This window comes from Plectropomus leopardus, chromosome 17 (assembly GCF_026936395.1).
Source record: "Plectropomus leopardus strain MGB_pleo_1.0 chromosome 17, ASM2693639v1, whole genome shotgun sequence".
Lineage (NCBI taxonomy): Eukaryota > Metazoa > Chordata > Actinopteri > Perciformes > Serranidae > Plectropomus > Plectropomus leopardus.
In genome coordinates, this window is record NC_142192.1 from 4,335,309 (window position 1) to 4,359,769 (window position 24,461).

The 24,461-nt window shown below is 39.9% G+C and overlaps 1 protein-coding gene across 1 annotated transcript in view; it reads right to left on the minus strand.

The window, feature by feature from the left end:
- Nucleotides 1-2,983: 2,983 nt before the first annotated feature.
- LOC148186584 (uncharacterized) overlaps nucleotides 2,984-24,461 on the minus strand; it is a 57,118-nt gene continuing 35,640 nt past the window's right edge. The window contains exons 4-6 of the mRNA XM_088090751.1: nucleotides 5,899-6,011; nucleotides 4,453-4,554; nucleotides 2,984-4,139 (exon numbers count right to left, since the gene is read on the minus strand). Of these exons, the coding sequence (XP_087946877.1) occupies nucleotides 3,107-4,139; nucleotides 4,453-4,554; nucleotides 5,899-6,011 (1,248 nt within the window). The 3' untranslated portion in view covers nucleotides 2,984-3,106. The remainder of the gene's footprint in view (nucleotides 4,140-4,452; nucleotides 4,555-5,898; nucleotides 6,012-24,461) is intronic.

The window sequence follows — 24,461 nt, forward strand, 5'->3', positions numbered from 1 at the left end:
CTCTCTACAAAAAGACCTACAAAAAAGTTAAAAGAGAAACGCAGATGCAAGCCATTTGATTTGAACAACTGATCAAACTCCTGTACACCTGCTATCTGCACACTGAAGTGGTTTTGTGTTCCTTTTTAAAATCAAATCTACCCCAGATGAAAACATTTTGCCTCAGACATTCCTGCACTCTGGTTTGGAGTATTGGTGATGTCAGTGCGAAAAGTAGGGGCCAACACTATTTCATCTGCAGGATTATTGAATTCATTATCTCAACTAGTTGGTCCCTGTTAAGATTCTGAAGATGAATAACCATCTTTTAGATATCCCATGGTGGGATAAATAACAGCATTCCTTTTTATTAAATACTCTGTCTTATCTATGGACCGGTTTGTTCCTTAATCAATTAATTAATCATTTTGCCATCAGAGGCTTAATTTCGATGTCTGATGTTGTATTCAGCTTTTACTTCATTATTTCATTAGGCAGGTCTTTTCTGTGTTTTAGATGATAGTAGACAAAGTCATCTTAAAAGTGAGGAATATTTCCCTGTCTCATCGTCTGTTTCCTCTCTTCCTGCCCAGCCCCTGTGTGCCTGTGGCATCAGCCTTTTATTAAGGGATGTAATATCCACCATACCATAGGGCCAATATTCCTCAGGGCTTCTCTACCCCCTCTACCCCTCCCTCGCCCCCATCTGATTCCCTTTTTTGCACTCACACACACAAACCCCCACACACACTGCATGGCAGGAGCTCCATCTTAAAGAAATGAGGGGAGCTGGGGAGCAATTAGATTCAGCTGGAGACTTTTTAATGTGAATTCCTCTCCAATGTAGCACCGCTTTCCTCTGGAGAAATCTCAAAGTCAAATACCGGATCTTTGATCATTTACAGCCATATGGCATCGTGAGGCATGGACCAACACGTGTGTATTCGACAATGTCTGCAAGGTCAAATAATGCAAAACCCATTCAAATGGTATACCTTCCCTAGGTAGACATGCAACCAAAAACGTCAGTAGTGAGGTGTGACTCCAAGGTTGTGTACTGAAATATTAGAAAAAATGAGCTTTGTTATGTGGTCTTCTCAGCCACGCAGATATAAACAAATATATGCATAAGAATGCAGAAAAAAGCAAAAACAGCTAAAACGCTGTCATCATTGAACAAAAGCCGATAAGTTCTAAGGCTGCATTTTGGCCAATGGGTTCCACCTCTCCACAAACACAGTTTATATATACTATATTGTATATATATAAGGCTATATTACGATGCACAATATATCTCGATATTTTGAAATCTTAAATATTAACATACAAAATTATTAAATGAACTACAGTTACAAATAACGTAGCTACAAAAATAAAATTAAGTTACATTAAGCAACTACTACTGTTATAATAAAGTTTAATAAAATACTGTTATAATGTTAAATAAAGTAAAAATAAACCAAATTAATATCACAATATTTTTAGGCTATATCGTGATACATGATATATATCTCAATATTTTGAAATCTCCTCCAAACTACTGTTAACCACTAAAATACAAAATTATTTAACTACAGCTACTGCCATGAAAGTTACATAAACTACTGTTATAACAAAGTTTAATAAAATACTATTACAATGTTAAATAAAGTAAAGTTAAAGTACTGTCATAGTAAAGTAAAATAAAGTACTGTTATAATTAACGTAGCATTAGCGGGACCTATGGTGCTTGTATTTTGAAGGACCAGCCTGATCTCAGGGCCTAAAGTGTTGATGTTTTTGCTGTGGGCTTGAATTTTTCGGTCAACAGTTGAACATTAGCATCAGCAGAGAGATAAACTGTAACGGGGTATGAGGGTTCATCGACTGCGAGCTGAAAACAAACTAACAGCTCTTCATATATTAATGGTATATGCAAGTCATGGTGGAGCTGTATCTAAATTTTCATAACTTTGGATCCAAATCACATCCAAACAACAGAAGGAGCCCCTCCTTTGGATACAAGCTCCTCCTTGTTTTGAGAAGGGCGGTCGGTGTTGGTGTATTGTGCTGAATCACCACATTCAGTATCGCCTTCCAGCTCCTCCATGTTTGATTGCTGCTGAAAATTGTGTAGACGGCCCCTCGGCCACGCGGATGGATGCAAAGGATTATCAGATGATTTAAACGAAATAAATGATTAAGCATAATATGAACTGATACTTTAAAAAAACCCCACATCTGATCGTTAATGATAATGAAAAAAGATTAATTAAACATTAATTAGACATCAATCAGATTTATTGGAATTTTGGCATTAGTGTTTATTATGAGCATTTATTTTCAGTCCAGATAAAATGCATTTGTGGGGGCAATTTAGAGTTTCCAATTAAGCTAAATGTTTTTGGAATGTGGGAGGAAACCGGAGCACCCGGAGAAAACCCAACGTCAACACGGGGGAGAACATTCAAACTCCACACAGAGAGACGGCCAAGGCCATAAACCAAAGCCCCGACATTCTTCCTGTTAAGGCGCTGAGCCACCGTGCTGCCCTCACTCTTAAAAAGGATGTGTTTATCTGATCATAACAGCTTAGTGGCCATTTTAGGACATAACAAAGTCAACAAAGTAGAACTGACATCAGCTCTACTTGTGAGAAATGATCAGTCCAGCATATTAATTTACCAAACTCTAAACATACACATCCGTTTTAAGAGTGTGCATTCATCTCGAAAAACAACCTATGTCATTCTAAAAAGAATGGTTGTTTTTCAAGATGAAGGCAGTAAAGAAAACATTTGGGGGAAGAGTGAGTGTTGGATAGTTGTGTGAGCTAGCTCGTCATCCTGTGATCACCACAGGTGAAGGGCTTCCTCAGACTCCTGGCCACAGCAGAGAAAATCCTGATGACAACAGGGCACGTCTGTTTCATTTGACGTAGAGGTGTTGATCCATTCTCCACAAGGACACCGTCACTGATCAGCCCAGCCTGTAACAAACCAAACTCATACATCCTTTAGAAAAGTGTGCATTCATTTTGAAAAACAACCCATGTCAGTCTAAAAAGAATAGTTGTTTTTCAAGATGAAGGCAGTAAAAAGATTTTGGGGAACGACTGAATGTTTGATACTTGCGTGAGCTCGTCATCCTATGATCCACCAGAGGTGAAGGTCTTCCTCAGACTCCTGGCCACAGCAGAGAATATCCTGTTGATAGCAGGGCACATCTGTTTCTTCGGTTTGGGGGTTGTTGATCCATTTTCCAGAGGGACAACTTCAGTTTGGGACACCAATGTATCAACCTCACTGGCTGGAGCTACTTTGTTGCTTTTCCTCCTGAAACACCTCCTCCTCACAAAGCTGAAGGGTTTTCTTGTAGGCTTCTGTAGACGCTCTGTCAATTCCCTGGCAGTCGCCTCAAAAAATGCCATATCTTCAGATGCCATGGAAGCCTGCAGCAGCTTTGCGGATCCAAACTCCACACAAAGCTTCTTGAAGACGGAATGGTGGAGGTTTCCAACACTCTGTGGGAGAGGGAAATTTACATCTCCAACAGCCCTCCTCAGTTTCTTCAAAAGCCCTTCAAAGTCTAACTCCAACACTGATGTCTGGGTTGAGCAGGCAATGTGGTCCAGCAGCTTGGCAAGAAACAGAGAGAAAAAGGTCTTCTCTCCCTGCGAGAACTCCTCCTCGGTATTGGTGGACGACACTGGGCTCACAAAAATGGAGAGGTCTGCACTCTGCCACTCTGATATATAGCCTTCGGTATCTCCTGAAGTGGGCTCTTCAACTGTGCTCTCTTCATCTGGACTGGATGCCTCAGATGAAACACTAACCACTTCTAAGTCATCTTGAGAGTCTTGCTGAGACTTTTTGGTCAGGCACCTCTCAATTATTTTGGCGACATGGAAAACCATATCTATAGTAGGTGAATCGGATGTTTCATACTTGGATTGTTGGGGGGGAGTTGACTGCCTGATAATGGCCAGGTCGCGGTTGACCTTCTGGGCCACACTTTCTGCAACCAGCTGCAGCAGGTTTTCAGAGCTGTCAGTACTCTCCTCTACAACCCCCAATTCTTTCCCAATACACTGGTGAAGTATATCTCCAAGGCTGGCTTTGATATCCTCCACTGTGACTGTGTCATAGTTATGCTGGGTTTGTAGATCTTCAATCCCACACCTTAAAAAGAGAAACAATCATACTTTAGTCTACTGATCCACTCTGGACAGTGGTATTGAAACCGTTCCCACTGGTATTGTCCTCTGAACTTATTTCAGAACTTGAGGGACCAAACTCAACCCTAGATAACGGATTATGGTATTTAGTAACATTAGAATCTGATGAAACAGTTTTAAGAAGCAATATTGATCAAAACCTGTATTTTATGTTAGCTCTTCAGGTTACAACATGCAAAGCTACATACAGTAATGATGTTTGAGAAGAAGATGTAAGGGAATAATAGAATTCTTGGTTGTAGAAGCTTTGGACTTACGTTGAAACAGAAGTGTTAATGGTGATCCTGGCACTCTCTCTCCTGTCATTAACCTGAGGTGCTACAACATTCAGGACCAAGGAGTAGACCCTCTCTACCACCCTGCAACACAGTTCGGAGAGCAGTTCAGCTGTGTCAAAATCAATCTGTCCACGCGAAAGAAACATCCACTGCCTGGAGGAAAAGATTGGGAGAGTTTTAGCGAGACAAACATTCAACAATGTTTTAACCAGTTTCGCGATGACTTTTAACTATGAGCCCATTCAGATCTGGTTTTAAGATGCGTCTTATGTGATCTCAATATAACTGGACAGCTCTATGTCTAGTTACACCTGGCATTAGGAAGCGTCTCCGCAAGCATCTCAAGTTCCCAACTGTGATCGGATCTCACTTTCCCACTACATGCACATAAACACCTGAGACATTTTCATTTGCAAAGACCATGTGCATTGCTGTTTGTAACCGATGGGTGGTCTGTTGTGCTATAGGCACACTTAGACCCTGTACTATTTAAATTGAGTACAATATTATTTAATTGTAGGGCTGTATGCAACTTATTGACTTGCAACTCCCCCTGGTCACTCTTCTTGATACAAACATAATACATGTCAGGCGCCAAGACAGATGCTTTGGTCACAACCCAATGTATGCAAAAACACGGCATTCGCAACTATTGCACAAGTTGAAATTTTCAACTTGAGCAAGAATTTTGTGTCAGGCTGTGTTGCACTAGCCTTTTAGTGTTGAGACCTAGTTGAGATTATCCTAAAGTCCCTGAGAATCAGAAATGAAGTATAAACTATGTTGCTGTCTGTGGACACATGAAGCTACACTCAGTGTCAGGACTGTACAGAGATAGAAAAAATAAGTACTTGGAGATTTGTTAGCAAAGCTATACAATTGTCATGGTTAGCTCTGAAAATATACCTGCATCTTGTACATTCTATTTTTGACGTGCTTTTTAGCAAAATGCTCTGATGGAAAGAAAACAACAGATGGCATGAAATGTGCTGCTATGACAGTCTGATGAATAATAAAGAGTGTTACTGTCTGGTTCAGGCTGCTTCAGGGCACTGAGCCTCTGTGTTTATATCCAACTACCTGTTGTGCTTCATTGCAATCCAAGTTAGCTGTTAGTTGCCTCTCCTAGCTAACGTAGGCAAAACCACAACTGCTAAGGTGAATCTTATTAAAAGGCTCCAAAATACTCCAGCGGCCGTATACGCCTAGTTAATGCATTACGTCTGAACATGGCATTTGTGCTCACACTTCTGAAAAAATGTGGCCACATGTAGCTTGTACCACTTAGAAATGTGGACATCTGGTACTCAAGATACCTCGAGGACGCATTTGAAACATTCACACCTGTATTTAGAGCTATCTCTTTGTAAACTCATCACCCAGAAGACATCTAAATACCAACTGTAAACAGGGCCTTGTACTTACTCCAATGTTATATTGCTGAAATACAGCACGAACAGTTCGTCCAAAATCTCCGATTTCAGCAGAGGCACATCCAAATCACTGCAATGAAATTCCCCCTGTTCATCTGATGGAATCTGTCAGAAGGAAAAACAATCAGGTTTTAGAACAAGGCATCTTTAAAAAAACAACAACAAAAAAAAAAAACAATACAAAACACATCCAACTGAGATGGAACTGTAAGAAAATGTATATGTTCAACACCTGACCACACTCTTGGTTGGCCACTGCGCACAGTTCACAAACCATATTTCAACTCATGCAAGCTGTTTGCATTCAGATTCTTCAATACATCTGAGAATTTCAACGGCTAACTGCCAAAATAGTCATTTAAACTGTTGCCTGAAATGTTTGTCTTACCTTGTTATCCATTTTGAAAAAGTAATTTTTCTGTGAAAATGTTTCACGTGTGTTCACTATTGTGCATTCACTATCGTGCGTTCACTATCGTAGTTGTACTGTAGTTTGCCTAATGAAAGCCTGTATACATCTGTTCACTGTGCATGATGTAACTGATGATGTCATAAAGAAATAGAACACAATGGTCATAAAGGAACAGAACACCACAATTCCGCCTTTGGAATTGTAGAGCATTCTATTGCCATATATGGTATATTGACTCACTCACTCACACACACTCACACACACACACACACACACACACACATTCTTGTACTTCTATCTTTGTGAGGACACTCACTGCCATAGCCCCCTAGCCCCTTAAGCTAAATTTAACCGCAAACTCCATAACCCCAACTCTTACCCCAAGCTAAATCTAATTATAACCTAAATGTTAAAAACAAATCTTGACCTTCAAATCGTTCTTTGAAGAATTAAGGAATGGTTTAAAACTGATCACACTGTTGCTAAATGTTTATTTTGGGTCTCACTATGTAACAAGTAAAACACACACACACACACACACGGATGCACACAAGGGTTGGAAATAAGCACCAGCAACCAGCCAAACGCTTTTGAAATATTTAAATGGCTGCTAGATTTACTCACCTTACCAGCCAAAAACAATGGTCATCTATTGAGTGGCTGGTAGATTTTGGAAACCATGAGCCACAGTGGCAGGTTGACGAAAAAGTTTACTTGCACCCCTGACGCACACACACATTAAGCATTACCTCAAACATTCTCACTGTGAGACAATGTTTGTATTTATTAATAAATTTCTGTTGAATCTATTCCTCACAAAAATAGTCATATTTGTTTGTCACAGTATGCTTAACAACAGAAAAAAGCACCAGGGTTCTAACTATTTCAGTGCTTTTAAATGTCAGCATTTGAAGCCGAACTTGGGCATTAGGAACTGATATTTTAGCCACTTAGTCAAAGTCTATTATAGCGAGAGTGGAAGTATCGACTGTATCTACTGATCCACACTCATGAGAATAGACCTCAATACATTCTGCTGATTGTGTTATTAAAATATTAATATATTATATATATATACAGACCGCAGGTTGAACAACATAAAGCAAACTTTTCTGTAAATGTTTCACCCCAGGAAAGCCCTGCAGTACAGCATGCACTCCAAACATCTTTGTAGCCACCATATTGCTCTTGCTTCATTGAGATACAGACTTACAACAATAAGGTCTCCTTTTTAAGGGGATTTTGGTAAGAAGCCTGAAATAAGGTCTGTGGTTACCCAAAGCTGAAGAGACATTCATAATTTGTTCTATTACATAAAATAAGTCAGTACATACCCCCACTCAGGAACATTGAAGCTTTTATGTCTTAAAACAGGCAGTTGCAAACAAATTGCTTAAGGAGACTACAGAATGTCATCAAGCTGAAGCACGTAGAAACACAGCCTTACGGCCTCATAGCTGTGGTGACAGGACCACGCATTAGCTTTTTAATTCTGGCGATTGCATTTAGGCTACAAAAATCCTTTAAGTGGTGTTCATTTGTGAAGATTATCTTGCGGAAAAAATGTATCATAAACATTTCTTTAACAAATAACTTAATTTGAGGAAAATTAGAAAAAAATCCCATAGGCTTTTTGACGAGGGAACCAGGGTGATGTTAGCTTCTGGGTTGGCCTACAAAAAACAAAAGCAAAACAAAAAAAAAGTTCCCTCGGGCACTCTATCAACTGGAGCTAGTAAAAATCTTTATGCTGAATGCCCAAGCGACGCCCATGGTGATAAGCAACACATCCTCTGACGGCATGTACCTACTGCTAAGGCATATCTCAAGACAAGGCAAAGAAACAGCCAGATCAATTGTCCTTCCCCTAGGCCTGATGGGAGAGACATGAAAAAAAAGGCTTTGTATTTGTCTCAGAAAAGAAAGATCGGTTTCATGTTAACATGATCAGTAAAGCCAGCTTTGCCATCTTTACTGCTTGAAGTGTCAAGAATTTTAAACAAGGTAAAAAGGCAAAGAGAATAAGAAATTACCCCCCCCCCAAAAAAAAAAGTTCTCATGCTTTCGAAATATGTGGAATTACTTTTGCCATGCTTCATATTCCAGGTTTTCCCTGTGAAAAAAAACTCAAGAGAAATATAAATGACTTGTCAAGATAAAATTGCAGCATAAATAACAGACGAATAGAAGTAATTCTTGACAGTTAAAATAAAGACAGAAACACAAAGATGTTTTTTAAATATGCATCCTTTAGAAATCACTTTCAAACATTTCTTTGAAAAGGACTCCCCCGTCTTTACCTGTCACTGTCAAAACAACTCTCTAAACAGATGTCGACTTCATATTGTTTTTTGTTTTTTTCCCCCAAAGTCTTGGTGAGGAAAGATGAGATTAAAGATATTTTTCTTTCTGGGAAACCACAAGACATATTTACGTGTTGAACTATCAGCATAGATGGAAGTAATAAACAGCAATTATGGTCATGTTCTGTGCACATTTACTTTTAATTAAACATTAATAGTTTACTTTTAAGGAGTAAAGGTCAACTTTAGCAATTATATTAGTATTTCACTTCACTAGCGTTGAGGAACTGAAGATACTTTTATTTTATTTTTTTTAAAGAATGGACAAAGTTGAAGCAACAGAGGCTGAGATATCCTCACTTTTTGTCCTTTGCGTGGATCACTCTCCAAAAGCATGAGCTCTTACATTTTTCCAAGATGCAACAATAACCTACTTTCATAAGACCTTTCCATACTAGTAATTTCCCACATCTTTTAAAAATCATGCCATATCTTGCAATGCAAACATTCATTTTCATTCATCGCTTGTCCTCGTAAAAATTAATGTTTTCGTTTTTTAATTTGTAATATACCTCAGACTTTATAGAGCGTATCACTGTGACATTACGCTTACAAGAAGAGATATGTAAAATTGGCAAACTTTGTTTTTCCAGTTGTCAGCCATAATGTTTGAAGAAAACACTGCAGTCAAACTGATCTGACACTTCAACTTTGGTTATTTCATGTACTGTGCTGCTTTGCTAACATCTTTGATTCTTCTTTGAGAACTTTAACAATGTACTGCTGTGGATGGGGATGCAGCAAAACGTATCTAAGCCATTTAAAAAAATTATCAGTTCAAGTGTACACTATATTTGGAATACTCTCTCCACTTTACCTTAAACCCGGGTAATTCAATTGGCTGGCAAGTTTCTGGGAAATGATCAGTCCTTTCTGTTTGAACGATGAGGCAGACTTTACATTAAAAGGAAAAAGCTGTTACCGTCATTGGACAAGGGGCATTTACTACTGGAACTCACTAACATTCAGTCCTCAGATGGCTTGTGACAGTCATTGTAGCGGGCAGGTTTTGAAAAATTCTGGACGCATGAAGTCAGCCAAGAAAAATTTCCACACTAAGGAGTCTTGCACTTTTTCTTCTGACAATGTTTGGCTCAACATACTCAACATACTTGTGAGTTGTCATTCTCACACATGAATTCCATTAAAACTCACACTCGCATATCCCTCACTAACCAGCATCTGCAACACTGCTTGCGCATTGCCCTGACAACATAAACACCTGACTTCACTGCTCTTGCTAAGTCAAAATATGCCATTTCTCTCAATATATGGCAAATATTGGCAAACTACATGCAAGGTAACAGACATGTTAGTCAAGGAAGCAATGAGGATTGATTTTTGAACAATATGATGCAATTAACATGTTATTTACCTGATTATGCACTTGAGAAGTAACCTAAGGGACTGTTACAGTGATTTTTTTCATGTTAGCAAGGCTAAAATGGGTGAAGAGATTATTGTTGAAGACAATTTGAAATATTTTGCCTCGATAAAGTGCCATGCACTTTTATGTTTTGAAATTGTTTGTCAGTTAAATGACTGAAATTCTAAATGACTCATATGGCTCATCTAAACTGAGTGATGCAATTTGAAAAACATTGTTTTGACAAAATAGCATGCACTGTAATGTTGTTACAATACTGTTCTTTACCTTACAATGCACTTTGTTTTTATTTTTGTTAGTAGAGATAAACTTGATGTTATCTGTCACTTAAATGCAGCCTTAAATATTTGGGATATGACAAACTTGGTGTCTGATTTATGTTTGAAATGGACAAAAGTGGTTACAGTTTTAGTCCATGTGTGGTATTATGGGACGTTCTTAGAATTTTTTAAAATGTGAGTTGTATTTAGCCACCAGTTGGTATAGTTATTTGCAATTAAGTACATGTTTTCTGTTTTGAACATTGTATTGTCATTTGAATCTAACAGTGCCTTGAGTCTATCTGTCTTAATGCACCACAATATGCATATGTTGTTCTGCATTTACAAAATTATTATTGACTACTTCAAGATGTAGTTGTCATGTCTTCAGTTCTTAAGACGTATTCTCTCTTTGTGAATACGCATATTCTCCGGCCCCTTGTTTTGCCTCAGTTTCATGAACTGGCCCCAATGCCAAATTAATTCAATAGCCCTGCCTTACACACTAACCAATCAGAGCAGTGAAAGACCAGCAACTTCTATGTTCTGCAAAGTAAAAGTACTATTTTTGTCATTGACGTCTGGTGGCTTTGAGATAATAGTTCCCTATGAGAAAGGGCTGTGTGGTGGCAAGGTTAAGCCTTTTTTGGGGGGCTAAAAACTAACCAATTGAGGCAGTGTTTGCTGAATGCCGTTTTATTTCATGTACATGACACACGGATTATGTACCTGAAAGTAACAGAGAACCCCAGAAATGTGACCGGGAAATCAATAAGCATTTCAGGACCTCCAATGTCTCAAAGTAAATGGATTTTTGAATGGATTTTCTGGTTAGATGCCTAAAATAAGTTCTGTGGTTAATACAAGCTGAAGAGATGTTCATGTTTGTTCTAAGACATGAAATACATCGTACCGCAGGTGCCAACTCTGAAGCTATTACGTGTCTTTAAAAAAACCATTGCTAACAAGTGGCTAAAGGAGACTACAGAATGTCTTTATGATGGACCGTGTGGCTTTAGACTCTTATTGTGGTGGCCATGTTAAGTTGTGCTACAGTAGTTTGGTTTGTTTATAGGCTGTAAAAAACAACAAAAACTGACCTTTCACAGAGCCGACAGGACACAAGACTCTGATGCAAATTAAAAAAATGCACTGCAGGAATTGTAAGATGCCATCAGCAGCAATACAACCAAGCAACCGGATGGAATTTTCATAGTAGCTGGTGATTTTATCAACTCATCACAAAAATGTACATAAAAGTGTGCATATGGTGTATGTATATGCACATGCTAATATCAGTATGAGTTCTTTTATCTCTTGGACATTACACATGCTGTGTTGTGTATGTGTGAGTGCACATGGCTCAGAACCCTTCTTGGTCTGTGCATGGACCATAAACACCGTCATGCTGAGCGATTGCATCCTCGCACTTACTGGGAGTCAGCAGCAGTTGTTCTCTGTCACCTAACTGCTCTGCTCTGTCCTGCTGAGACTAACTAGAGGTGAGGCCTCTTCCTGCACTGGTTTATCCAGGTCACAGCTATGCAGTCTGGGTCTGACAGTCTCACTAATACTGCCACAGCACTGCAGGGAAACCAGACAGGGCAGAGGAACAGACACACCTACATGCACGCACACACACATAAAGTAAAGCACTCATGGTAAAAAGTTTATCCCAACTTCCCTTGTTAAGGATTAGGATGGCCATGTCTTTCTTTGCTCTTTTCTCTTTCTTTCCCCTTTTCTCTGCTCTCAGAGGAGGCAGCAGTTACTCTGAGGCAAGCACGGCAGATAGTAAATTTAGTTTAAGTCTCCGTGGAGTGAAGAGACAGAGTATTTTTCTAATACCTTGCCGCCACCTCTCCCTGTGCTCTAAAACATACGAAGTCAGCGATTTTATAAATGCACCAGGCAGGCCTTGACGACGCCTTCTTGGAAGGAGAGCACTTCAGAGTTCAGGGATAAACACAGACCTTGAGTATTTAAAGGCAAAATTCGTACAGATATAAAAGATTTCCCTGGAAGAAAAAGTCATGCAACATCCCGGTCAAGTATTGCTTTAACTTTACCTCAATTTACAACATATTTATGGAGAGTTTAACATAAGCAGCTGATTTAAAGCAACATATACCAGGTTGCTAACCCCCGAGTCCCAGAGCATCTTCTATGAGCAATGCATTACATGTATATTATGCAGCTGAGCTTTGTTGCAACCCACAGAAATGTATTTTTGAGTTAGAATGATATTCAGAATCTTTCTAGAAAAGCACTGGCCGTATTCAGTGATAATATCTGTAAATGGAAAACCGGTATCCCTTTTAAAGCATACATGGCTTCTATGAAGCACAGGAACAAGCAGACAGAAGATACATGGTGCCAAGTGGAAAAAGTGTTTTATCGAGCTTTGAGGGGGGGAAATAATGATGGGGAACCCTTAAGAACATTTGAATTCATTTGGTTTAAAAAGAACTCATTGTAAAGTATATTTCCAGTCCAATTTAAACTAATTGGGACAGCTTATGGCTTATCATCGTCACTAATAATGTCTCTACATTCTTTTTCTTGTTCTACTCCAAGCATCAAAGCTAGTCAACTTGACTGACAACAGATTAACCAACCACAATCAACAACAGCATTATGGATGGATTTCTAAATAGAGTGCCCAAGGTATGACATTTTTCTGTCGGCCAACCCGGAAGCTAACATTGCTCTGGATCCCTCATCAAAAAGCCTATGGGATTTTTCCATTGGACTTTGGCTCATTGCAGAAAATTTTCACAAATGAACACTACTTTCAGGATTTTTGAAGCCTAAATGCAATTGCCAGAAGTGAAAAAGTATTGCTAGGCTAACAGAAACTACACTACAGTCACGTCTCCATCACTACAAGGCTGTAAAGCTGTGTTCAACGTGGTTGAGGCGCAAGGACGTTCTGCTGTCTCTTTTGGCCATTTGTTAACAAACACCTTTTCTAAGACACATAAAAGCTTCAGAGTTTGCGAGAGAGGTATTTACTGGCATATTTTATGTTGTAGAACAAAACCTAAAAGTCTCTAAAGCTTATGTTAACCACTGACCTTATTTTATGCTTGCAACAGAAAAACTCATTCAAAAAACCCATTGACTTTGAGACGAGGGAACCAGAGGCTTTCAGGATTTTAAAACTTATGTTAATTATGTTAAAGTAAGGTGAAAGTAGGTTTAATCCACAAGTAATTTTCCATTGTCCATTTTTTTTCTTGGGATGTTTGAAGATTTAAGGCTTTAATGGCAGCATTTCAAATTGTAGTTAAGCATTTAGGCTAAAAGGAAACTACCTATTTTACACAACAAGATCAGTTAACTTAGTAATTTGAAATTTTGGGAAACCCACTTATTCGCTCTCTTGCTGAGAGTTAGATGAGAAGATTGATACCATTTTCACTTGATACCACCACCACCACCACCACCATCTCTTATATCTGTTGAAGCTGAAGCCAGGAGACACTTAACTTAGCATAAAAGCTGAATAAAGGGTAGAGACAGGAGTGTTACTCAGTCTATTAGAACAGTTGAATTACATTTTCCATGGTTAAACAGACCGAACTGCAATGTTTTCCATAGAGTGCCCAAGAAAGGGCATTTTTCCGGAGGCTTACATGGAAGGTAGCATAACCCTGAAAAGATTCAGCAACATATCTTCACAAATGAACACAACTTTAATGATTTTTGTAAGTATAGCCAGAAATAAAAAGCAAAAATTAGGCTATAGACAAATGACACCACCACAATAAGACTATCGAGCCATGATCAGAATGGTTTTGGCGTGGTGATGTTCTGTAGTCTCATTTGGCCACCAAAGCTTCAAATTTTTCTAGTGGGCTGAAAATCAAAACAGAACATCCTGGATCAGACAAAGAAATGGTATTGTCTGATTCCACATTGCTATGTTTTCTTAATAGGATTCGTCTCTCTGTGACTTGTATGCAAGAGTAATACACAACGAGGTTAGTTTATGTTTACATTTGGCTACCGCTAAGTGTTAAACATTGTCAGCAATACCTACTTACACCGGTTTATTTTCCATTTTGCTCATTGTAAAAGAATAAATGACATGCTGTAGTTGGAGTTCTTTAAAAGCCCCTTTGAAGAACTACTATGGTAAGTAGGCCTAATGTAATGTAACCAATTACTTTTGCTCAATTTTAAATATTTTATCTAATAATACATTATGAAAACTTGATTACATTTTTTGAGTAACTTGCCCAACACTGCTTGCAGACACTCACACACCCACTCACACACAGCAGCACTGTATCTCTGAACAGCATGGCAAACTAGACCACTGGGAGACACACAAAGAAGTCAAAACATGGGGCAGCTAGCCTCCAGAAACCCTGCCTGCTGGAGAGCACTGAGACAAAAGCAAAAAACAACCCAAAGCCATTTCCCCGGAACCACCACTGTTATTATCCCAGCGTCTTCACGGAAATAGACGTCCATTTCTGCGGGGGAGGAACACGCAGGAGGGATGGAGGGAGCCCCCACCCTCCCCAAAGCCTAAAAGGCCCGCCACGGTAAATCAGTCGACTGCAGAGGCCACATTCTCTGCCTCACACACTCTCTCTCTCTCTCTCACACACACACACACACACACACACACACACACACACACACTAACATGAACAGAAATAGACTGCCGGCTTCCATGAATGCAAGCACACACAGTTCCTTTCTCACCTCTTACAGTAAAAGAGTGCTGGCTATCTCCCAGAGGGAAAATAATCAGCTTTCCGGCTTTTATCACCCCAACGGAGCTCATCCTTTTTACAGATAGACTAGATGGCTTAGATACACCCGGCATTTCTCACATTGAGATAAAGGCGCGTGCTTAGTTTTAGTCCGCGGCATCACAATACGAATTTAACGACTCACTTGGCCAATAATTGTGCATATGGATTAGTGCGCATTACCTTTCCTGCCTGGCTTTTCACCCTTTGCCATTTCTCCAACCTTCTCTTCATATCTTTATATCAACCTCTGCCCCCATCCTCCCCATCGGTCTTCTCTGCCTGGAAACAGCCTTCCGTGTCTCCTTCCCTCACTCCCTAATCCCGCTGTCTGACCCTACACCTCTCCCCCATCTTCTTCCATCTCTCCATCCGTTCCCCGCGACCCTTGACGGCCCCCCTCTGTATCTTGTTCCCTATCTGCCACAGTCCTCATCTCATTTCCCTAAATCGCTTCCCATCCTTCCGTGTCTGCGTGTGTCCCCGCTGTGATCTGGGTGACATTTCAACAGTCACGCCTGTCACGTTACACAGAGGGGGGCATTGCCCTCCATGCACAACTATGCCATTAATATGTGAGTGTAATGCTCACACAAATGGAAGCGGAGGGGGGGGGGGTCTCATTAATGTACATCTTTTTATTTGAAAAATATAGCTTTGCAAGGCTTGTTTCATTGAGTATGCGAGGGCAGGGGAGAAAAAGAAGAAGCGAACGAAGCAGGAATGAAAGAGCGTCTAATTACATGACAGACTTAGCCTCTGGATCTCTGTGATTGAATGGGGCATCCTTTTCTGATATTACTCCACAAAGCTTTCATAATATCCTCCCTGTATCACTCATGCCCCTCACATTCTCCTCCGCAGCTTTGCAGCAGTGTGTGTATATGTGCGTGTGTGCGTGCCTGTGTGCATATGTGTGTGTTCAGCCACTTTGGCCCCACCAGGCCTGCCAATTCTGGGACATGCTTCTCGCTCTGGTCCCCAGCCTTCCCTGGGCTGTCTGCCTGGGTTATATTAGCACCCGATATATTGACCCAGGGAATGAGATGAGGCTTGGGTTGTGTTTTTTTTTTTTTCTTGTCCGAGTCCTCGGGGGGATAACTAGATGTTACTTGCCTGCTGCTGTTGCTGTGCAGTAGATCTCACTTTTTTCGGCCACTGGATAACAAGGTTGACTCTCTGCTGGAGGAACTCTCGGCTTTCTGCTCCGTCTGGCTAAACAGACAGCGCCTTGGCTGTGGCAGACTCTGTGGGCGTTCGGCTGCACTCTGCTGCTTCTCTCTGGAGAGATTCTTCGGCGTGTCGGTGGATGGTCTGGTGGGTGTGTGCTCTGAAAAAGGCCTCTGCATACATATGCATGTGGCCCCTGAGGAGGTCTAGATTGCAATTATTACAGAATTATAGCCTGCGGGAAAACAGGTACTTTGAAATGTTAAATATTTTCTTACATAAGTACATTATAAATTCCAGAAGCAAACTTTTATTCCTTGACAGATGGATTATTTCATCGAAAAAATGGACTTGTGCGCAAATAATTGACAGCTTCCCAGTTTGATCTCGTTCCTACCTGTCCCCTGCTGCGAAGCATCCAAACATCTGGTGCATTTGGAAATTGGGACGCCAAATGTTGAATCAATATTCTGGCACCTAACTGGGTCAATATAGAGCATTTGCAGGAATACTAATTTATATATTATAAGCATTAAAGGGAAAGTTTGAATTTTTTGAAGTGGAGTTGTATAAGGTAGTTATCCATGGTCAGTGTATTACCTACACCAGACGTTAGTCAGCACGCCCCCAGTTTGGAGAAGCAGGCTGGAGTCCGACATGAGCTTTGTAATGTATTACTGTGGATGGGGGCCAGCAGTAAAACATATTTTAGACAGCTACAAAAAGCCCCTCTCCAAAAAAAATAATATCAGTTTAAGTGTATGCTATATTGAGAGTCATTTTCACCTCTTTTTTATTTACATCAGACAGCCCATTTTTAAAAGAGAAGACATTAATGTCTTCAGCTCCTTATCTCGTCAAAGCCCCCAGCCTCCATTGACAAAAACAGTGACTTTAGCTTGCTGAACACAGGACCTGCTGGTCTAAAAGACAACGGTAGTGTAGTTTGTTTATAGCCTAACATTAGCTCTTCACTTCTGGGGATTGCAATTAGGCTTCAAAAATTAAAAAAAAAAGGTCTTCATTTGTGAGGATTATTTTGCGGAACAAAACATTTAAGTATCTTAAACATTTGTTTGCCACAGAACTTATTTTCTGCAGTAAACCAAAATCCAATGGAAGACTCCCATAGACTTTTCAATGAGGGAACCAGGGCGAAGCTAACCTCCGCATTGGCCTGCAGATAAACAGCACCCTGGGCATTCTTTACAATGCCACTTCAAAAATTCTGAACTATCCCTTTAACTTCTTGTGAAATTCACTGTGAGCAGGCAATCTTGGCCACACAGCAACAAGCCAGCTGCTGCTACAAATAGTACAAGGAAATCCAAAGCCTTTGCACATAGACATTTGACAGACGAGATTTTAACACTGTTTCATCTTCCATTCCCCATATCCTCTAATAGATCACATATCTTCCTGACATCTTTTGCTGTTTTTCTTTGGAACTGGGGCACGTTCTTTTCTAAACAGACTGGCAGATTGCATCTAAACCCAACAGGACCTCGCTGGAAAATGCAGCCGTGTGCGTTCATTGTGAAAAATATCAAGGTGACTGATCTGTCTCGTGAACGCGGGTCATTTCTGCGGGAACCTGTTTGGAATTAATTTTAGCGCTGGAACTTCTCGTCACTCGTGGCTTGTCAGCCTGCGGTGTTATTTTTCATCCATCTTTAGCTTCTCTTCTCGCAGCGAGACATGACATTTTCCAAACAGGTTTTAATAAAACATTCTGTATCTGCCACAGAAAGGGGGCCACTAAGCCTGGAAAACAGCTAACCTTGTTTTTGTGACAGGCGAGCGAAGCTTTGCAGAATATGACAGGGACGATTGCATGAAGAGCCTCAGAGGAAAGCTCTTTATATTTACTCTTCCATGCCACTTTTTTTTGTTGCTATTCTCAGATTTTCCTGTCTGCATTTCTTGGCCTCTGCCACCTCTCTAGGCTTCTCTCCCGTTTACCTCCATCACATTTTCTCATTTCTTCTCTCTGTCTTCTGAGAGGCCTCTGCTGTGCTGTCAAAGTCACTCTCGCTGGTCGGAGATGAACACTGTATCCCTGTTGTCTATGTAACAACAATGACAAAACAAACAAACCTACAAAGAGACATCAATATACCCTGATCTTGATCTGGCATTAATCGTCCAGACCGACTGGCCAATCTAAAGCAAATCACACATTCCGAGCGAGAAATGAATTTAAGTTCGCTCGTTCATGCATTCCTTTTCAAAACCAATACTTTTCCGGTGAATTTGTCATGCTGCTGTTCACAAGAAAAATCAAGTCGAGGAAAGTGTTGGTGTCACAATAGATTTTCCTCTCAGAGAAGAAAAGATAAAGCATTATTCAAAAATAGATTTTTGTCACTGAAAGGGCAACACAGTGCGATGGCTCTCCGGGACTTTGTCTCCCATGTCCCCCCTCACTAACGGAAATGTAGAGCCTGCATGTGGGTATGTGTTTTCTGGGTTTGTGTGAGTGTGTGGCATAGCGGGCATTGTTTTATGAGCTTTGGCATCTGCAGCAGCATGGAATACATCACTGGCAGCAATATCATGCCAATAATAATGAACTCTCTCATTCCACTGTTTCACAGAAGACTACAGTCCATTTTTAGTCTATTCTTTTCAGTCTAGTCAACATGTTTTTAGCAATCATTCAGCATAGTTTTTATATGTAATGTCACTTGAGAAGTCAGCCGGATTGAACATGTCACATACGCACACACCACCATACTGTAATATAAGGAGTGTGATGGTGCCTATAGGGCAGGTGTGAAGGGTGATGGATGGGTCCAACAAACCCTAGACTTTCATGAGGGAGTCTGGTGTTTGCTTCCCATCTAAATGTGATGTTTTTTGTTTTTTCTTTTAAAGAAAGTAGAAGGTAGCTTTATTAGTCATTTTTTAAACAAAGTTTAAAAATGAAATTACATTTGTTCTTGATCCTGCTACATCTTTGGAGATGAAGGATGAGTTGATTAAATCACCAGCTACTATGAAAATTCCTTCCAGTTGCTCGAGCATGTTGCTGCTGATGGAATCATTCAATTCCTGTTGTGCATTTCCTGAACTTGCATCAGAGTCCCGCATCCCCACGGCCCCCAACAAAGTCCACCAGTCAAGCACAACAGCCCGATCCGGGACGCCAGGGGCATACCTTATCGTGTGCCTCCTTCCCCCAACCCTAACCATGCCTGCCCTTGTTGCCTAATTCTAACCATTTGTGCCAGCATGTGTGCTTGTTGACATCCCAGTGTTGGTTGCCATGTGCTTGTGTTGTCTAAACATAATGACATGCAGCATCATCCAACAATGTGCATTTGTTGACATCACAGTAGCGGAACGTGAATAGCAGGCGCAGAAGGATACCTAAAACATAATCTGTTAACATGGAAGTCCACATCATTACCCATGAGATTTTTCCACTGGATTTTGGAGTATTGCAAAAACTGAACTCTGTTGCAAACAAAGTTTTAGTTTATTTACACGTTTTGTTCAGTAAGATCACTTTCACAAGTAAACACCACTCTAGCACTCTCAGTTGGTAGAGTGGGCGCTGTGGGTTCGATTCCAACCTCGGCCCCTTTGCTTGCATGTCATCCCTGTCTCTCCCCCTGTCATGCTCAAAGCTATCCTATCTAATAAAGGCAAAAAGTCCAAAAATAATCTTAGAAAAAAAAGAAGCTAATGCTAGGCTATAAAACAACCACATTGCAGTCACAAGAATTAACAACTCCACCACAATCAGGCTGTAAAGCCGTGATCAGCGCAAGTCAGTGTAATTAAGTTCTGTAGTCTCATTTAGCCACTTGTTACAACCGTCTTCTTATAAACACATAAAAGCTTCAAAACTCACGAGGAAGATATTTTGTTGACATATTTTCTGCTGTTGAACAAATCTTTAGACTCTCCAACATGTGATGCTACTGGGCCAAAAGACCTTTTCCCACACTAGCATTGCCAAAGATCTTTTTGAGCGTTACAACCACAAAATGACTTGTTTTTTTTACTATCACAGTTTCATCTATACTGTATGATAACATATTGAAAGTCTAAAAGAGCTGCATGATTAATTCCTAATATCCACATTCAAGTCAGTAGAGGACCAAACCAGAAGTTGGCCAGTCGGCTCGCGGAAGTCTCTGTAGCTTGCACTAATTACTGTTACCTCCATGGTTTACTGCTAACATGACATTAAGTTCACCTTCCTGGCCTGAGCGCACACAGTCTCTCTCTCCTGAGCATCACACACAGCTGACTGAATGCACCAGTAATGATATCAAGGCTGCATACAATCTGCTGTTTTCTGACAGTGTTTACATTTGGCTTTTTTGTTTTGCCTTTTGGTTGACATTGCATATTTTTCGTACTCGCTCTTTCTCATCTGCATTTCACCAGGATTTAAATGTAAATGCAGGGTTTATTACATTGTTTAAAACTGCTCAGTGGAACAAGGCCAACTCAATTTATGAAATTACCCCACACAGAAAGCCCAAGACCTGTGTAATTGGTTCTTTGTTATACGTAAGGGGTAGGTGGATGGAGGAATAAATTTATCGAACTTGACTAAAAAAAGGTTGGTGACTTTTTGATTAACTACCCACACCTACTCCGAATAGTGTTTTTTAATTGGCCTTTTTGCTGTTTTTGCATAAAAGTTGTATGAAAATTAAACACATTTGCTAGTGATAATTTCATATTGGAAGGTTGGGTTAAACCCGATGACAAAATCTAAAAAAAGCCCTTTCTCATTTACCTCTGATTGTACCTTATTATGCAGATGGTTTCATTTTATGTGGCCGAGTTGTGAAATTTCCATCTCTGAAATTTTCTATCTCCAAACCAACAGGATGAAGTTGGATGTAATGTTTGTTTGTAGTGTTCAAAGCATTGATATGCATTTGAAAAATCCAGCAGCTACTTTTCTTTCCAAAAGCAATGCCCTTATTATCCACAGACTCTACGATGAACAGCACTGAAGCAATATTATGCAACTATTTTTTAAACTTATAAAACGCTTAAAAAAGTTTTTTGACGGTACACTGCCTTGTAATAAGGACAATGGTGCCTCTTCCATTCCCACTACACTACCCAAACAACTATTATACAAGTAGTCCTGACCGAGCAATCTGATTAATCAACAAGACATTTAGATTGTGTTTCAATCTGCATGACAGCACACCTTCCTCATCACTGAAAACATTACTCTACCACTTCTTAAGCAATGTACTTGCAAAAATCCCAGAATTGTGGAAATGTTCATCACTTTGGTGAAAAGGAGTATTATACTTTAGTATTATACTTTATCATAATGTATCGATAATGTAAAAAAAAAAAAAAATCACCACAGCAGCAGGGAATTACAGCTCAAATGATACAAAGTAACAGCCAGCTCACAAATGGTGTAAACTATAAACTTACACAGAGATGAAGCCTGCCTACAGTCCCCTCTCTTTTAAAATGTTTTCCACCAGTATTTTATTACATGTTTAATGAGTTTAGAAAGAAAACAGACTTTTGCATTGCCTGGACTTAAAGAGAAAACAGTTGACTGTGAATCATTTGCACTCAGTGCAGGAAGAGTTTCAGCTTGATGTACACGGCTGGTCTGACATGTTTTTTTTTTTGATTAAAATGCCAACGGATGTGCAACAATCTGGACGATCTCATGTCAGTTGTCATTTCAACTAGACAGAAAGGTCAGGATGCAAACTGGTATCAAGCTTCCTCTGATCCAAACCACAGATCAAAGAGGAGGCAACTTGCACTTTGAAAGCTCTGCTCAAACTTTTCCCTCCATTCCCACGCTTATTGATTCGGACAGGGATGATAAAACACAACAGTCAACTGCAGACTGAAGGTTATCAAGTGATTTACAAAGTGTTTGTATATATATATATATATATATATATATATATATATATATATATATATATAAAGTGTATGTATTTGTATGTAAAATTGCTCATTCACATACCTTAGATAGGGATGAAGGGAGATTTGATTTCAGCAAACTTGACTAGGACATAACAGCTGTGGCTCTGACAGACTGGCTGGATCAGATACGGTCACATTTGGAACGAATGAGAGAAATGTCAAGTCTGGATCCAGAATAGCAATGAGACTCTGAGTGTAGGCTATCTTATCCCAGATGAACCCAAAAGGACACAGGCAAAGATCATGTAGGATAACTTAGTGTGTTGGAAAACCTTTTCTTGACTTAACCCCCTGGCTGCTTTACATCCTTTTAGTTCAAAGCAGAAAATGCTGCTCCTTGTTTAAGGGATAACACATAATTTAAGGATTTGATTTCCCCAAGAGAATTTACTGGTTGAATGAGTGTCTCACCTCCTGTGCCACCCACATGCACTTTCATAAAATGTTAGCATATCAGTTAGGTTGAAAAGTGGATCTGGGGAAACAGCAGTCAGCCTGTACGGTATGTATTAGTTGGCTAAACTGCTCGTTCAAAAGTGTACTTGAGAGGTTTGAGGAAAGCCCTTGAGTGGTGAAAAGGTAGAGGAGGAAAGGTGAGGCTCTTCAGCTCAGAGGAGGGACTGAAGTGTGCGGTGAGCGATCACCGATGAAATACATCAGTCCTGCAGACGGCCCGGCGCAGATCAAAGCGCGGCGGCTGCTGGGAGGTTTCAAAGAGCAGCCGTCATCTCATTATATCCACAGCTTTCATGTGAAATGTTGATGAAACAGACTGTCTTCCCCCTGCCTCTCCATCATTCACTAGATACATGACAATTACATTAATTTGGCTTGTGAACTTCATTTTAGGTATTCCAAATACGCTCTTGCCGTCACAAATGGTATTACCAGGACCAATCACCGGCTACGACAACAGTCTGCTGAAGCTACTGACTCAATAATTTGACAACCTTCCTATAATAATCCCCTTTCTATGACTAAGATATTCTTTGAAATGACCTCAGAGAGAAAGTATGTGAGGAAGAAAGAATGTGCAGTTATGGTAGGTATTTGGCCTCACGACACACTCTTTCCTCGGATAATGCCTGTAATAACTTGAAAACCAAAACGTGTACATAAAGCAATACACACACAGTTCAGATTTGGATGTATTCAGCCATTTCACTAAAGCCTCTGCAATGTCAAACAGCAAAACATCAATGATACTAAATAATGCATATCCAAACAACAGGCCAACATCCGTTTTTATCAGTGAACTGATTTTCACTGCTTTTCTGTATGGACCCACTTTCAGATATCAGCACTGAATCTCATATTATACAACAAGTAGTTCCAACCAAACAATCTGATATTTAGAATGTGCTCAAATCTGCGTAACAGCACACCTCATCACTGAAAATATTACTCCGCCACTTCTCAAGCACTGCACTTGCAAATCTACCACAACTCTTTAAATAGTCATCAGTTGAGTGACAAAGAGTGTTTCGGTGTAATGTTAAAGTGCATCGATAATTTAAAAAAAAACTCTGCAGCAACAGGGAATTACAGCTCAAATGATGAAAAATAACAGCCACCTCACTAATGGTGTAAACTATAAACTAACACAAAGATGACAAAAAACAGCATAAAGCACCATATTTTAAACAGACACATTAAAAACACTGACTAAAAGTGACATTTGCAGTTTGGAACATGAAACAGCAAAATTATCTGCAAACTAAAATACAGAAATAGAGGCTAAATAAGTCATAGTAATTGCAGTGAAGATGTTGTTTTTGAAAGGCTAAATGGAAGCAGAAGCAGATATTTGGTTAGATAACAACATGTTGTTTGTCATCCTCCATCAGCTGTGCCGTGACACGGAGCTATTAGCTTAAATATGCAGGTAAACTTTACCTACAGGTAAAGCAGTTAAAAAGCAGATTTAGTACTTAAATCTGTAAATGAAAAAAAAAAAATTCAGCAGAATCTTAGCCTTAACAAGACTGAGCAAGCTGAGCATTTCTGTGTTTATAGCTGATGTATGTATTTAGTTTGGGATATCTGATGGTCTCTAGAAAGCAGAAGCACAAGTTGGCCAGTGGACTCAACAGGGCCTAGAAAATGTGTCTGTTGCAGGTCGTTACTAAGGTTTGACCTACTTCCTGGAGTAGTAAACTAGGTTTCATTACATATAAGATTCTCCTGACGTGACCGATTCATTGCAAGGTATCAGTCAGTCAGTTATCAGTGTGTATTTCCATGGAAACGGGGA